At 47.4% G+C, this 16643-nt stretch overlaps 1 protein-coding gene across 2 annotated transcripts; it reads right to left on the reverse strand.

Annotated features, from left to right (window-relative positions):
- Nucleotides 1-1331: 1331 nt before the first annotated feature.
- IDH3G (isocitrate dehydrogenase (NAD(+)) 3 non-catalytic subunit gamma) lies at nucleotides 1332-16639 on the reverse strand. Of its 2 annotated transcripts, none has more exons than XM_053300328.1 (14): nucleotides 16016-16639; nucleotides 12799-12840; nucleotides 11925-11939; nucleotides 10307-10404; nucleotides 10017-10129; nucleotides 9606-9666; nucleotides 7664-7796; nucleotides 6483-6616; nucleotides 5846-5948; nucleotides 4901-5047; nucleotides 3882-3976; nucleotides 3426-3486; nucleotides 2646-2741; nucleotides 1332-1530 (listed from the first exon to the last, which is right to left on the reverse strand). In XM_053300328.1, the coding sequence occupies exons 1-14, from the start codon at nucleotides 16235-16237 to the stop codon at nucleotides 1519-1521; spliced, it is 1332 nt and encodes a 443-aa protein (XP_053156303.1). In that variant the 5' UTR covers nucleotides 16238-16639; the 3' UTR covers nucleotides 1332-1518. The 2 variants fall into 2 exon arrangements, with proteins under 2 accessions (XP_053156303.1, XP_053156304.1); XM_053300329.1 differs by lacking the exon at nucleotides 16016-16639 and adding an exon at nucleotides 13646-13770.
- Between the last annotated feature and the right edge of the window lie 4 nt (nucleotides 16640-16643).

Below are 16643 nucleotides of genomic sequence, written 5' to 3' on the forward strand. Positions count from 1 at the left end.
TTGGCCGTGGCAAGGACTCTTGGTGAGTAGGCAGGCAGGCAATCACACAATGGCTGCCACACTGCTGCCAGTTCATGTTAAGCAATACGTTGCCTTGCCTTCCAGACCACTTGGAGGTGGAGGAGCAAAGCAGTGCTACCAAAGGGAAGGGAAAAGGAGGCAAAGGAGTGGCTGTTCCACCCTCCTCCTCCTCCTCGCCAATGGTGATGTCTGACTTAGTAGGATTGGACAGCAGGACCCAGAGAGACTTGGCAACCCTAATCTCTTCAAAATGGCAACAGCAGCAATCCTGCAGCCTATTTCAGGGTTGCGACCTACCAGCCAAAGAACTCTGGTGTAGACAGTATTGAGCTAGAAGAGAGAGTCTTCTGACTCAGTTTAATATGACTTCACACGCTCTTCCTCTAGGTGGGAAATGCTTGCACTTCTTCTGGAGTTACATTGGGACTCCTATAGCCCTGCCACTGGTAACAAAGTCCCACAGTGGAAGCTCACTTCAACTGCCTGTGACTATCAGTCTCTCACAGAGGGAAAAAGCCAAGTTTCTGCTGCAGAACCAATTGCATGTACCCCCAACAGAAGACACACCCATCCTGTAAACAGAGCTTGGATGAGAAGCCAAACACCTTGGCATCTGCTACACCCACAGATCTCTCTTGCTGGATAAATGGTGCAAGTTTCAAGCCCTAATGGCTGTAAGACAGACCTGGAAGTATTGCTTGATTGTGGGCCCTGGCTTTGGTGTCCTGCAGTTCCTTAAATGTCCCATGACTAGCAGAAGCAAAGTCTGGACATGTACAGAGTTTATACAGGTTGCAGGATCCAGCTTTTTCTGAGTGCAGAATTTGCATCGCCATGAAACAGGCTGCAGAGTAACCACATATCTCATTAAGACAGACGGTCACATAATGTTGTCTGTTGAAAATTAAGCAGGTCTTCTTTCAGCTGATTGGACAAAAAAATTATAAGAACATATAACCAAAGAAGAATCACAGTGAACTGTGAGGAGTAAGCTATTTACTACTACTATTATGGCTATTTAAAAAAACAATGTCTCTGTCAGATTCCCATTTGCAAATGCCCAACAGCAGACACTACTACTGGAAGCAACCAACTCCCTTGCAAAACTAGAAGTCTTGGCTCTTGAACTGCAGCTGAGTTATCCACAGCATCCAATCGCAGGCCCCTTTCGAGCAGCTCACTAGATTCTTCCTACCCACACCCCTCAATACAATCCAGACGTCCCAGCCCAAAGTTTCCTCCTCCTTTTCTCTCCACACTGTGTTTTTCCTGCTGATTGACCAAAAAGCAAGGGGGAGACAGCCACAATGTACCTGACCATTGACATTTATTTTCTAGGTAGGCGAGGGATTGCCAACTTACACACAATGTACAGAAAAGGGAGTTTAAGGATGGGCAGTTCCGGATGGAAGCGTCTGCTCCAGTCTCTTACAGCAGGAGTGCTGCTTGTAGTTGCAGCTGGAGTGAGAGAAATGGCTTGCTTTCTGCTCTTTGGCTTCAGGATGCCACCTACCGAAAAAGGAAGAATCCTTTATTTGTGCTCTCTGGCCAATGCTTGCAGCTTGACTACTAGAAAGGGCTTCTCATGCACGCCCAGCGATTCTCTCTTGGGGCCAAACTAGCTGCTATGTTAAGTATGTGGTTTGATCCTGTACACATTTTTTCCCCAAACATAAATCACAATCACGGAGGAGCCCGGCTGGAACTGCAGGGGGCAATGCGAGGCTTTAGCCACTTGCCCCTGCCACAGACCCAAATAAGCCCCGCCACATTTGCTACTTACATTAGGAAAAACACTCATGGGTGCAAGATGAAGCTATGCACTGAGCATAACATCGTTTGGCCCTCATGCTGCCTAGCCACACTCTATTTATGTAGCTAACATCCACATTTTACAAAGCATCGGGGCCCAGGGCCAAGTGAAATTTCAAAGGCTGGTCTTGACTTTAGTTGCAGCACTGTGTGAGGGTTGCCTCAGGAACTGGAATCAAATACAGCCAGAGCAAAGTTCCAATTCCCTGCTCTCCCATCTCCTGCCTTACATTTCACCCAAAGACAAGGAACTGCCACAGAAGAGGGAGAGAGCTAGTCTTAACAAGCATGAATTCCCCCCTTTGCTAAGCAGAGTCTGCCTTGGTTTGCATTTGGATGGGAGACTACATATGAGCACTGAAAGATATTCCGCTTTGAGGATGGGGCTGTAGCTCAGTTGAAGAGCATCTGCGTGCAGAAGATCTCAGATTCACTTGCTGGTATCTCAGGGTAGGGCTGGAAGAGACTCCTGCCTGAAACCTGGGAGAGCTGCACCCAGTCAGTGTAGATAGTACTAAGTTAGAGGGACCAAAGGTCTGACTCTGCATAAGGCAACTTCCTAATGTTCCTGAGACACAAACAGGATCACGACACTTCTTGCATCTTGGCGACACTTAAAAAACTGCAGGGAGAGCAAAGAATGACCACCACTGTTCTTCCAAAGGCACAAACAACTTCTCTTCCTCAACGTGTGCTGCCAATTCCCTTGCCCGTCCACCCACCACTTCTAAGAGTGCGCCCTGTCACCATCGCCTATCTACCGTCCTACTGAAACAACTAGGGGGATGACCTGCATTCCTGCCCACCCTCACCTGTGCCAGGTTAGGTGCAAATTTGCGTATCTGTTTCAGGATGGACTGGACAGCCTCTGAGGTGGTGCCTTGACCTCCAATATCAGGCGTGTGGGTCTGGAGAGGAGAAAGAAAGAGTTACCCTGAAGCTATCCTCCCTCACTAGCACCCACCCACAGGCTTCTGTCTAGCACAACACTTGATCTGTACAGATTTGAACAGGCTTAACCATCATTCCCTTGCTTCAAGGAAACCTTAATTCTGTGAAGGCAGTGCTGGCTTGGGGTTTCCGTTATTGGCATCCTCACCAAAATTCCCCAGATTTTTCAGTGAAAAACATGACAGTTAAACTGGTATAGAGGTGACAGTCTGTCCATCTTCTAGTGCCAGTTCCCCCCACCCCCCAAGGATCTTTAAAGTAACACAGTCAGTTGCTAGGTGAGGCCTAAGCTTTTTGACACACATGTATGCTCTCCAGGCCACATGTGTCTTGATCAAGTGAAGGGACAGTAGGATAAGCTTCCCCCCCCCCAGCCCCCTTAGCACAACACTGATAAATCTGCACTACCACCACTATGATATACCAACTGATGGTGCCAGGATCCTGTGTGCGTGTGTGTTAGGTTTTACTTCTCTGCAAAAGAAGCACAGCCTCTCCCCTCTGACCTGCCTGCAGATCCACCAGGGGGAATGCACCACCGACTGTTCAGCCATCTTTGTTTCGTCTTTAAAGACTCAAGGGGTATTTTTGCACCATTCACCTGGGGTGGGCGGGGGGTGGGGGAGACAAGAGCAACTCACATTCTCGTCGTCCATGGAGGCCAGGACTGCATTGCGGATCACGGATGCATAGCTGTGCAGTCTGTAACAGATGGCAGGTGCAAGAGATCAGGAACAAATTGGCCAAATCCAGTCCCTTGCCCTTCCCATTATGATGAAGGAAGCTGCCACCCGGGGGGACATTTATCACATTTTTATCCCACCCAAGGAACTCCGTACATGGCCATCCCATTTGATCCTTAGCACAAACCCATGATACTGAACTGAGAGTATTCAGTATACTGAACTGAGAGATGGTGACTGGCCCAACGTCACCCAGGAAGCTCTATGGCTGAGTGGAGATTTGAACCCAGGTCTCCCTGGTCAAAGCCCAACTCTCTGAGCCACCACACAGGCTCTCGTACTTATGAGCTGGGGTAACTGGGTTTGCGGGCTAGAGTAAGGCTGCCAAGGGAGAAAGGGGGCTTGGACACATACTTGAGGTGGTCCAGCATCATGCAGCTGGCAAGCAGCATGGCTGTGGGGTTAGCAATGTTCTTGCCCGCAATGCTTTTGCCCGTATTGCGAGTGGCCTGCAGAGGGGGAAAACGGAGAGGAGACATTAGAGACTGGGCTTACAGGTACCCACATTAGCAGTCAGCAAATGTGTTTCTTAAAACACTGGAAGCCAGCGTGGAAGAGGTGGAGATGGGAGTAGCATCAATGGGCTCGGAAAGGGGAGGGAGGTGGCTCTGGCCTCCTCCCTCCCCTTTTCTTCCAAGCCCGTTCTTAACTGAGAGATCCCATGATGGCTCCAGCCTAGCTGGAAGTCTAAGCCTCTGATTCTGGAGCCCTCCCTCTAGCCGAGAGGCTGATGCTAGCATCTGGAGACCAAGCAAGTTAGAGGAGATGTGGTGGTCAGGCGCCCCACACAGTGGCACCCGTGGGAGAGGAAACCAGGGCTCCATCCTCTTCAGTCACCCAGGTGACCGGGACCAAGTCTTTAGGCACTAGTGGCAACTGGGCTCTCTCCAGCACGATTGTCATGCTGTTCCACCCCTCTGGGGTGCTGGTGGTGGTTTGGGTCCTGTAGGACTGAGCTACTCAAATGAACAACAAGAGCTGCTTAAAGTGGGCCAGCAAGCATAGAATATGAGTAAACTGTTCTCTGTGAGGTCCTGGAGCCAGCATGAAAGATGTTCCAAATATCAGCTTTGAAGCATCCTCTTCTCTATCTCTATAACTTTTATTTCACTCACCAAGTTGATTTCCTGGTGAAGCTGGAACCCTGGTTAGTCTTAACCATGGCTCATACTGGCAACATTTCACTACAGTTAAGGCAGGTGGGGGAAATGCAGTCCAGACCAGTCCCTTAACTACAAATAAGAGGGTCTCAAATTGGGCAAAAACGGGTTCTGTTGGCAGGAATGCGTTCCAGTCTACAGCTGCTGCCTCATCACATCCCCCGTTTCACACCCAAACCCTCACAGAATTTTAGCGTTCCTTGTATGCCTCACCGTTTCAAAAACTGCATAGTCGCGCCCGAAATTGGCCCCTGGCACCAGCCCTGGGCCCCCAACCAATCCAGCGCAGACGTTGTTGACAATGTTGCCGTACAGGTTAGGCATGACCATGACATCAAACTGCTGAGGACGGGACACCAGCTGAGAATGGAGAGAAGGAGGCAATGGGAGGAGTAGAAAGCCGTCTTCATGTCCCCTCTCTCCTCCCACCCACTGCAATCGCAACAGAATGGTGATGTGTTTCAAGTCTAACTCCACACATACATTAAAAAGCACTCCTGATCTGCATGTTATTCACGGAAATGGCTTAAACATCACATGTCCCAATAGGGATTTGGGTAGGTTCCAGACTGAGTTGGTCATGACTAAGTCATGAAATTAAAATTAATGGGAGAAGTTAGTCTTGTCTCATTTATTTCAATCATGTTTAATTATGACCAACTTACACTGGACCTTGCCTGCTGTGTTATTAACATTAGCAACTGGCTTGTTTCCCCCAATAAAACAAAATTTGTATATTGACCGATCTCCTTCTGTCACAAGGGAATTCTGCATTGCTTTGGTCAAAAGAAAAACCCAGGTCTCTAGTCCTCATGGTTGCAAAGAAAATGTTTCCAAAGTGAAGGCTGTAGGCACAACCCGATGGGAATGATTCCAGTGCAAGTTTCAATCACCACCACCACCACCACCACTACTACTACTGAGTTTCACTCCAGTGAATGAGATCTGTACATAGACATTGGCAGAGTGGCTTTTGGAAAGATGAAGGGAATCAGCCAATGGTAGTGAGAAAATCTGACAGGCCCTTCATGGGGAGCTCTGTGCTAAATTGCCAACAGGAATGGAGGAAACTAAAGTCTGAATTTTGTTCAGAGACAGTTCAGGAGTACCGTGTTTGAAAACGCAGCTGGACATGAAACAAGACCAACATCAGAGTACCTGCATAGTAGTGTTGTCAACAATCATATTCTCGAAGGTGATATTTGGGTAGCCAGCTGCCACCTCTTTGCAGCACTGCAAGAAGAGACCATCACCCAGCTTCCTTTGCAGGGGGAAAAGCGGGAACAGGATCAGTCAAAGTGGGTGATCAGCCTGTAAAGGTGCCACAAACCAAAGAGGCAGCAAGAGCTTGCCTCTTGGCCTGAACCAGAGCCGAGAGAGAGGCGTGGGACTGGCTATGGCGCCGAGTCAAGCTTGCCCTCCTTCTGTACCTCTCACACTGCACTGCTCCCTGCCTCAATAGCTTTGAACAGGGGTAGGCACCCTTGGCCCTCCAGCTGATGCTCAACTACAACTCCCATCATTCACAGCCACAGTAAATTGTGACAGGGGGTGATGGGAGTTGTAGTTCAACAACAGCTGGAGGGCCAAAGATGCCTACCCCTGGCCTAGAAGCAAAAACCACCGCAAGGTATAAAAGCCTGTTTTGCCGTGTGCAAGAGTGACACCATCTCCTAGTATGGACTTGGCTCATGGCCCAACTGCCAAAAACCATCTAGTCCAAGAGCTTTCGTCACCCCACCCCCCAGCCTTCCCCGCTCCCCCCGCCAGAACCCATCAACTTCCCATGACCTACATGATGTTGGCCTTGTGGACGGCTGTCACTTTCTTGCGGCCGGCTTCATTCGCCAACTTGAAGGCATATTCCGCAATGCGGAGCGACTTGGTCTTGGTGATTATCTTCAGGCTCTCCACTACACCAGAGACACTCTGTGGGGGAGGGCATCGCCATCAGTGCTGGATTCCAACTTCACCTTAATGCCAGGAAGGGGAATGGGGCTTATGGGGCAGGAGCCCCGCAGCCCCAGATGCTGAAGGGTTGCCGTCTGCTTGGGGCTTTCCCCTCTGCTGACTGGCCACTAATTTAAAAGAGAGCCACTGCCATGCAAGCATCTCCCTGCCACTGCCACTACTCAAGGGGTTTCTGCAGAGCCTTCCCCTTACACCAGGAGTGTGCAGCATGCACGGCTCTTCAGATGCTGCTGATCTACAACTGGAAAGCCATTTGTTGCCTACTCCTGCCTTACACACGTCATCTGCTCACACTCACTTCCCTTGTTTGGATTTATGCGCAAGGATAAGCAGATGATGTTCACAAGGAGGGGGGTGGATCCTGCCCAAGTTTCTGTTGCTGTCCCCACTGGGGAAGAGGGGGAGAAAAAGCCCGAGCCATCTCTTGGCTTATGTGGGACAAAGTGCTTGAGGTGTGCAATAAAAAAACTGCTTGGGACTAGTGTTCCGTCTAATTTTTTTTATCTGTGTGCAGAATAAATTGTGATCTAGGCAGTGTCAAGGCAGTGTGTGCACACATATATTCAGAACGGGGCCCTCCTGATTCAAGCTGAGCGGGATGTAAAATGAACAGCGTGGATATGAAGAAACTTTTGCATGCGCACACTTTAGAGGGAACGCTGCTTGGGACTAGGAGATATGTGGAGTGTCAGGCTGACCTGACATATCCCCATCACAGAATTTTACTCCAGCACCTCACTGAAAGGCCAGCCCCCCAAGGAGGCCAACGCCACCCCTCCATCAAGGCAAGACCATCCATCCACTGCCATCCCACACCCCCGAGCAGAGTGTGTCACAAGCAGAGAACAGGTATGTCGCAGAAGATGCTTGCAAAGCCAATGAGCCAGCCTCCATGCTGCAGGGAAACAGCCTTGCTTGATGCAAAGAGGGCTGAAGGAAGGTGCAAGGGAGGGACGCTGGGAGTGGGGAGTCAGAGGGCAACACTGGCAACCTCTGCTAGAGCACCTCATGCTCCAGGCTGCTGTATTCTCCCTCCGTGTTCTCCCGGACAATAAGGATGTCGATGTCTCGGTGCCGGGTTGCCACCCCCGGAAGACTCTTGCAATGGATCACATTCGCAAAGAGATCCAGGGTAGTACTATGGAGGAAGAGAGGGGAAAGGAAGGTCACACACAGAGGCACTGCTCTCAAGTCATTGTCAAAAGCAATCAGTCGTCCCTGTTCCCCAAGTCTCAACTTTCCTGGTTTTGCCAACTAGAGAGGGTCGTGAGCCTACAGCACAGTAAGCAGGATATTGTGGTACGTCTGGACAAGAGCTGACAGGCTGCTGGACCCTGAGGGACAGGGATAGGCCCCTTTTTGCTTGCCAGCCTCTCTAGTGCTGCATCACTGGCTGCTCCCCAGCACAACCAACAAGAGGCAGACTCACACCCAGACACAGGTTGTTAGCTTGCACCGATTTGGTAGTGCTCGCTAGAGTGGTGCTGATTCATTCCTGGGACTTGACTTGTGGGACTTGTTCGCTGAAGGGCCATATAGCTCAATGGTGGATCACATGCTTTGCACCTGGAACGTCCCAGGTGCAATCCCTCGCATCTCCAGGTAGGACAAGGGATCACCCCTGCCTGAAACCCTGGAGAGCTGCAGCCAGGCAGTCAACAACGCTGCTAGAGGTCTAAGGCAGCTTCATAGGAGCGCTGCCGTATGCCACAGGCAGATGAAGAACATGAGCATATATTTTATTGATTTTCACACTTAATTCTGCTTTGGGGTTTTTTTTAAATAGATTTTTTTTAAAAAACAAAGAGTGGGATGTGTTGGCTGTAAGAGTATAGGCCAGCAAACCGCATGCAGAGAGGACAAAGAAGGAGCTGTTCAAAGGCTGACACCTTGACCTCAATCTTGACCTCTAGAATGTGCAGGCTGCTCAGCCTCACCCTGTCTCCAAAGATCTCTTCAAACTTTATCCACAAGTTCCCAATTATTAGTCTGCCATAATGATGATAATGATGATGATGATGATAATAGTAGCAGCAAGTGAAAATTAAAGTTTCCAACTGGATTAGGAACTGTCTTGGGATGCAAAGACAAGGAAAGCATTAGAACTTTTCCTAGCAACTGCCTGAGTCTCCTCAGGAAGGCCCACAGTTTGAGAAGCATCCAGCTTGGTACTTGCTCCAGCAACCACTTCTGAATGTTCAGCTCCAGACAAGGTATTTCCACAACAAGGGTTGCCATTTGGGCCTATTAGGTGCCTTCCGGTAGAAAAGGGTGCCAGAGGCATCAGGGGATATGAAACAAAGAAAAAAGGGACCAGGAACTTCCAAGGGACCATTGGGAGACCAGGAACTCCGGGATCAGTAATTCCTGGACCATTGACCAGGAACTCCCAAGTTCCTGAAAGCTTTGGCTGGGGGGCAGGGGAAAGAAGAGCAGGCAGCATAGAGCATCCAGGTTTGCAGGAGAGTGGGAGATGAGTGGACATCAGAAGGAACCCAGCCTACAGAAACCAGGCAATGACCCTACCCCTCAGTCTCAGCCTGCAGTCCACACTTGAGCTTTTAACCTAATTACTGTCTTTCCGTGTTGTAAGCTTCCTTGAACACTTTATTGGAAAAGCAGGATAAAAATAACTTGTAATAAACAAATGAACCCAGGCATCCATAAGCTGTGACCCACCAAGCTAAATACAGCCCACCAGCCATGTACTGTGACCTGCCAGGTGCCTTAGCGCCACACCCCCACCCTATCACCACCATTTCTGCAGTCCCGGGCAGGCAGGCAAGCAAGCAAGCAAGCAGCAGAAGATTCATCAAGCACATTGTAGGCCTCTATTCATGGCTGGTGAGCTGCATTTCACGAGTCACAAGTTGCAGTGGTTCATTTTAATTCGCACTTCAACTCCCAGACTCTGCCCAACATTTGGGCTAAGCCTTCCTCATCTCACCGTAGTATATTGTTCCGGGATTTGTGGGACGGCGGTAGGTTATGGTTCGTCTCAATGTTCCCTATATAGCCAGGAAGAGAGAGTTCGTTAAGATCGTCTGTCCCCAAGAACCATGAAATGCTGATATAGGATAGGATAACCTGACAATAGTGCCTATTCAAATCCCTCTTGCCCTTTTTTCTCATGGATTATGAATAAAAGATATGAAGCCTGGGAAGTCTGGATTCAGATTCCAGATTGGTCACCAACATCCTGGGAGGTGGTAGGCCAATGTGGCGTTTTGCAGCCCCCGCCAGTTCCTCCAGTCATCATTGGGAATAAGAAGAACTAACCCTCCCAGCTTCCTTTCAGCAGCTGATGCGCCCTTTCTGCCCAGCTCAGCATGTGAAAGGCCAACAAGATGCCCATTACCTTTGAGGGCCACACGGTTACGCCGGATGGCCATCATGGCATTCTGTATGTCTTCTTCAGATGCCGCGGAGCCCACCAGAACTTCCTCAAAGTCCACTGGCACACAGGCATGCCTGATACAGAGGAAAATAGATGAGGCCATTTAGAGGAGCCACTGTCAGTTCCATCTCTAGCTCTGGGAGGAAAGTGGGCTCTATTGGGTTAGTGCAGTTGGGGGCTTAAAGTCAGACCTCCTATGTTTTTACGCACAACTCTGAGAGGAAAGGGGTGTGTGTGGGTGTGGATTATACCTGAACAGTTCCTTGACATGAAGCATGAGCTCTGGCCCAATTCCATCTCCGGGTATCATTGTCACTGTATGACGCCCCCCATATTTGGCCGGTGGAGGCTGCAAGAAGAGAGAAATTGAGGCAGGGAGATTAGAACATAGTTCCAACACACCTATCGATTAGATCACGCTCTTCCTCAGCAATCCTAGGCAGCCTTGCTTTCAGCCACCACACATCCCTGCCATGTTCATCAAGGCCAGTGAATTTCAGTGTGCCTTTCAGCAAACACCTTCCACACTGACCTGTATACTGAGGAACCACAGAACGTAATGTCTTGAAACAAACCTACAGGGTGGCCACACTTGGAATACTGTGCACAGTTTTAAAAAATGCTCATTCTAAAAGAGAATACTGTGGAACTTGAAAAAGCACATAAAAAGGAAACCCACAATGATCAAGAGGTTGGAGCATCTTCCCTATTAGGAAAGGCGGAAGTGTTTGGGACATCTGAGTTTAGAATTAAGGTGGAGGACAGATCAAATTTATGCATAGAGTGGAGGAAGCAGAGAGAGATCATTCTTTCCTCTCCTCCCCACAATTCAATTCCATTAAATTGATGGTCATGGATTCAGGACAAATGAAAAAACGTATTTCTTCTCATAACACATAATTAAGTGAGACAATTTACTATTACATGGTGTGATGAAAACCACTGGCATAGATGGCTTCAAGGGACACATAAAATAAATGTGTGGAGGATGGGTCTACCAATAGTCATTAACCATGATAATTAAACAGAACTTCTTTGTTCAGAAGATGTAGATCCACATCTTCTGAACAAAGGTGCTGTGTGGCAACAGCAACTTAGGGCCTTCATGCACTGCTTGTGTGCTTCCTGGGAGCATCTGGCTTCTCACTGTGGGAAGCAGGGTTCGTCTGACGACTGTATACATGCAAAGCTTCAGCACTGAAGAGTTCTGGCTCTGCAGCCATACCTATTCTCCCTCCTCTCTTTAGCGGGTCACTTTAAACAGAAGGGTCATCATCCCTTGCCTATTACTATCCAGCTTGGGGCCCTGACATCCTTCCAAATGTAACATCTCTTCATGAGGGGAGAACCAGTCTTGTGGTAGCAAGCATGACTTGTCCACTTAGCTAAGCAGGGCCAACCCTGGTTGCATATGAATGGGAGACTAGAAGTATGAGCACTGGAAGATATTCCCCTTAGGGCAGGCTTCCCCAATCTGTGGCCCTCCAGATGTTGCTGAACTACAACTCTCAGCCTACCCAGCCACAATAAATTGTGGCTAGGGATGCTGGGAGTTGTAGTTCAGCAACATCTGGAGGGCCGCAGGTTGGGGAAGCCTGCCTTAAGGGATGGAGCCGCCACTCTGGGAAGAGCAGAAGGTTCCCAGTTCCCTCCCTGGCAGCATCTCCCAGATAGGGCTGAGAGAGATTCCTGCCTGCAATCCTGGAGAAGCCACTGCCAGTCTGTGAAGACAATACTGAGCTAGCTAGACCAATGGTCTGACTCAGTATATGGCAGCTTCCTATGTCCCTATGAATACTCAATAGGTGGAGTAGGCAGTCACTGTCATAACTCCAAGTTTAACACAGACAAGATAAGAAAACTACTTACAATCGTCTGTTGCTGCTGGTGATGCAGTAGGAACAGATATTAGGGAGAAAGAGAGAGAATGGGTGTTTCAGATAATACAGTGTCACAGAGCACAGTGTAGCAGACACAGCTTTAACCAAAATGATGCCTGGGCCATTTTATCTAACATTTTAACCAGGATAGCTGTTGATAACCTTTTACATTATTTGTCCTTACAGCATGAATTAGAGCACCATAAACTGTAGCATTTGACTTCCAGCACACGATATCACTCTAGGTTCCTAAGTTTCCCAGCTTCCATTTGAAAAGAAAAGTGAGGAGAAAAAGAGAAGGACCATGATTCTAACTCTCATGACAGTGAAGATCAGATTTAATAAAAAGTGAAGCCAGAGTGACAAACAACTCCAAGCCCAGAGCAGATCTGGGAAAGACTTCCAGGACAGGGGGTATTGCAGATGCACTAAATGCCATTCATTGATGATTTTGTTTTTCATAATTTCCCTGTGTAGTGAGCCAAATCAGGATTATTATTTCAAGTTGACAGATAGAAGACTGCAGCTGAGGCTGGTCAACATGGTAGAAGCCATTTCAGCATGATTCTAACTGAGCAAAAATGGTCTTCAATCACAGTTTGTTTCTATAAACACTTTGGCTACAAGATTTCATCCCCACACCTCAGCCGTGCAATCAGAAGAGAGACACAGAGAAAAGGAGAGGCGAATCAGAATCATATTCTAAATGAGGAAGACCACACTGTTGGAACCCTGGGGGAATGAGATTTACACCACCATTCCAATCTGGACACCAAATCAACTTTTAATTTGTAATAGAACATAAATGGTTCCCTCTTAGCATCACTCTTGGACAAAAAAGAGCAGGCACAAGTCATACAAACCGAGGCCACATTCCTGCGATTGACATCTGTTAGAGCCTGTACCTGTGAGGAGAGAGAAAAACAAGTTAAGGAGATCTTAATAATTTAGGAGCCACTGTTTCTTATGAAAAGGGAACAAAACTGGAGATGGGGTTAAGTAGGCCCCAGACCAGTGTTCCCTCTAAGGTGTGCACATGTGCGCACACACAAGTTTTTAAAATATCCGTTCAGTTAATTTTATATCCTGCTCAGGTTGAATCAGGAAGGTCCCACTCTGAATGCACATGTGCATATGCCTTGATACTGCTGCCCAAAACAAAACTCATTCTGCACACAGCTGAAAAAAATTAGAAAGAACACTGCCCCAGACACCCATCCAAAAAATATTGACCAAAACCAAACAGTCAACTATCACTTAAACATCTAAAGCATCAATTCTGTAGAAATGTACAAAGGAGTGAGATGTATGCTAATTGAAAAAACCCAAGTTCTATTAAGCCATTTCCAAGGGAACTGTGTGAGAGGTAGCACCATGGGCTTGAGGGGAAGGGAGGAAATGCACAGACACCTTCTGCTAGCGCATGGATTTTCAACCAGGAGTACACAGACACCTCAGGGTACTTTAAAGTCGGGGGGAGAAGGTATTTGGAGCATTGGTCACATACAGTTATTCTGTATGTGACCAGTAAATGTAGTAGTTTCTCTCACAACTGTAACATTTAAGAGCGTGTGTGTGTGTGTGTGTGTGTGTGTGTGTGTGTGTTTCAGGGAACAGGGTGAGATGGGGGTACATGAGCAGAAGCATTGAGACAGAAGGGATACATTTGTTTTAAAAGATTGGAAAGCCCTCAGCTAGTATGTAACTTACCCTTCCTCTGAGGACTGCACAGCCTTGTGTGCTCATAAAAACTGCATGAGGTAGATCAAGCTTGCCCAGGATCACAAAGCAGATTTCCTCTGCAGTGAACCTGGTTTCGTAACATTCTGGCTACTGCACCACAACCAGTTTTGTCACAATGGCCAATGTTTTTGTAAGCACACGCAGCAAACCTTCTTTCTACATGTAGCTGAGAAAAATGTGTTCCCTTCCACTTTGTCCAAGGAAAAGGAAGCTCTGAGAAATTTGACTGATGTGTGTAGTACACATCAACTAAAAATGGTTCCAAAAAAAGATAGTTACTCCTCCAATTATTATTATTACATTTATATCCCACTCTTCCTCCGAAGAGCCCAGAGCGGTGTACTACATACAGGTGAAACTCGGAAAATTAGAATATCGTGCAAAAGTCCAATAATTTCAGTAATGCAAATTAAAAGGTGAAACTGATAGACGCATTACATGCAACGCATTAGACGCATTACATGAAACTGATTAAAAGGTGAAACTGACAGACGCATTACATGCAAAGCGAGATAAGTCAAGCCTTAATTTGTTATAATTGTGATGATCATGGTGTACAGCTCATGAAAACCCCAAATCCACAATCTCAGAAAATTAGAATATTACATGGAACCAAGAAGACAAGGATTGAAGAATAGAACAATATCGGACCTCTGAAAAGTATAAGCATGCATATGTATTCAGTACTTGGTTTGGGCCCCTTTTGCAGCAATTACTGCCTCAATGCGGCGTGGCATGGATGCTATCAGCCTGTGGTACTGATGAGGTGTTATGGAAGACCAGGATGCTTCATTAGCGGCCTTCAGCAATTCTGCATTGTTTGGTCTCATGTCTCTCATCCTTCTCTTGGCAATGCCCCATAGATTCTCTATGGGGTCAGGTCAGGCGGGTTTGCTGGCCAATCAAGCACAGTACACCGTATACTTTTCGGAGGTCCGATATTGTTCTATTCTACAATCCTTGTCTTCTTGGTTCCATGTAATATTCTAATTTTCTGGGATTGTGGATTTGGGGTTTTCACAAGCTGTACACCATGATCATCACAATTATAACAAATTAAGGCTTGACTTATCTCGCTTTGCATGTAATGTGTCTGTCTCATATATCAGTTTCACCTTTTAATTTGCATTACTGAAATTAATGGACTTTTGCACGATATTCTAATTTTCCAAGTTTCACCTGTACTTAAGTTTCTCCTCACAACAACCCTGTGAAGTAGGTTAGGCTGAGAGAGAAGTGACTGGCCCAGAGTCACCCAGCTAGTCTCATGGCTGAATGGGGATTTGAACTCGGGTCTCCCCGGACCTAGTCCAGCACTCTAACCCAGGCTTCCCCAAACTGCGGCCCTCCAGATGTTACTGAACTACAGCTCCCAGCATCCCTAGCCACAATTTATTGTGGCTGGGTATCCTGGGAGTTGTAGTTCAGCAACATCTGGAGGGCCGCAGTTTGGGGAAGCCTGCTCTAACCACTAAACCACGCTGGCTTTCTGTATACCTATATACAAGTTGCCTCTTCACCCATAAGCATCCAGTTTACCACTCTTTAAGCACCCTGAGAGTTTTCAGGGCTAACTAATTCACTATGTCCTTTAAACTTTTGTACACAATTAAGGTGGTCAATGGTCAATCTCCATCTCCATGATTTCAAAATGGAACAGGCAAGACTGCCTGGAAGCGGGGTGGGGGTGGTTAGTTATTACAAAATAATTTCCATGGGGATCATGATGTGTGAAATAGGACTAGTACTTTCCACACAAAAAATCTGGCTCAGCTTTTTTTGGTTCTAATTTGTTTTATTCTATATTGTTTTGCTGTGTTAATTTTTATATTACCTTTACCGTTTTATTGTTGTGAGCCGCCCCAAGTAATAGTATACTGGAGAGGTGGGATATAAATATTTTAAACAAAGCAATTAAGAGGGTGAAACTTTTCTTAGTATGGAAAAAACAAATTGATAGGAAAAGCTTCACCCGATTAATTTATTCGCGTAAGGCTACTGTTAGAAGGCACAAGAGAAGAAGACCCTAGCCCCTTTAATTGCTCTCCTCTCTCCCCATTCCCTTTTCTGTCACCCAATAAGAAAGACCGATGAGACAACTAATCCCACCCCCTGGAAACGGACCGACCACTAAAAACCTTTCAAGAGACGCCCTCGTCAAAAAGCCAAACCAATAGAAAGCTCAATTCTTTTTTCTCCCGCCCACCATTTGCTCCTCTAACCAATCGGAAGCCTCGCAACCGTCCTCCTCTTAGGAAACAACACTAGTATGTGCCCCCCAATTCTCCTTCGCCTCACAAGACCTGCAAGGTCAATGTCGAAATCGTGCGTTCTCACCGAACGAGGTCCTAGCAAGGCCGGCCTCCAAAGCTGCTTGGTGCTATACAAAACGCCGGAAACTGCCATCCTTGAGCGTTCTTGCAGTCTGGGTGTGGAGTTGACCAAACACCGCGAGACATGCGTCCTAGAATCTCGCGAGTGTTGTTGTTGGACAGACTCCAGAGAGAGCAAACTGCAGGGAACGCATGCGCAGTGACATGCTCCGCTTTCCGCCCACATCCTGGATCAAAATACCTTCCTGAGTCTCATAAGTTATTTTATGTCTTATCTAGTGTGGCAGCATTCTCTCATACTTCCCAACGCACCCTTCCCTGTAGGGTTTCCTGATAGGCCAGCTTTATTCTCCTGACTCTTACTACGGTTGCTTCACAGCGATAAACAAGTCACAACGTCCATTTTAGCTGCCACTACTATTGCTAAAGAAGCAAAGGCCATGTTCAACATTACTTTTTACCCCAAATAATAATTTTTATTATTCTCCAGCAGGATGAAAAATTATGCCTCGTAGGGCATGAAATGAGGCTGGTTGCATTTACTTATGGGGGATTTCCACTGCAATCCTACTCCAGCGCTCTGCCCCTTTCCCCCGCCGCCAGTTGAGTACAACAAAGGCCCCTTATAAAGC

This window comes from Hemicordylus capensis, chromosome 2 (assembly GCF_027244095.1).
Source record: "Hemicordylus capensis ecotype Gifberg chromosome 2, rHemCap1.1.pri, whole genome shotgun sequence".
NCBI lineage: Eukaryota > Metazoa > Chordata > Lepidosauria > Squamata > Cordylidae > Hemicordylus > Hemicordylus capensis.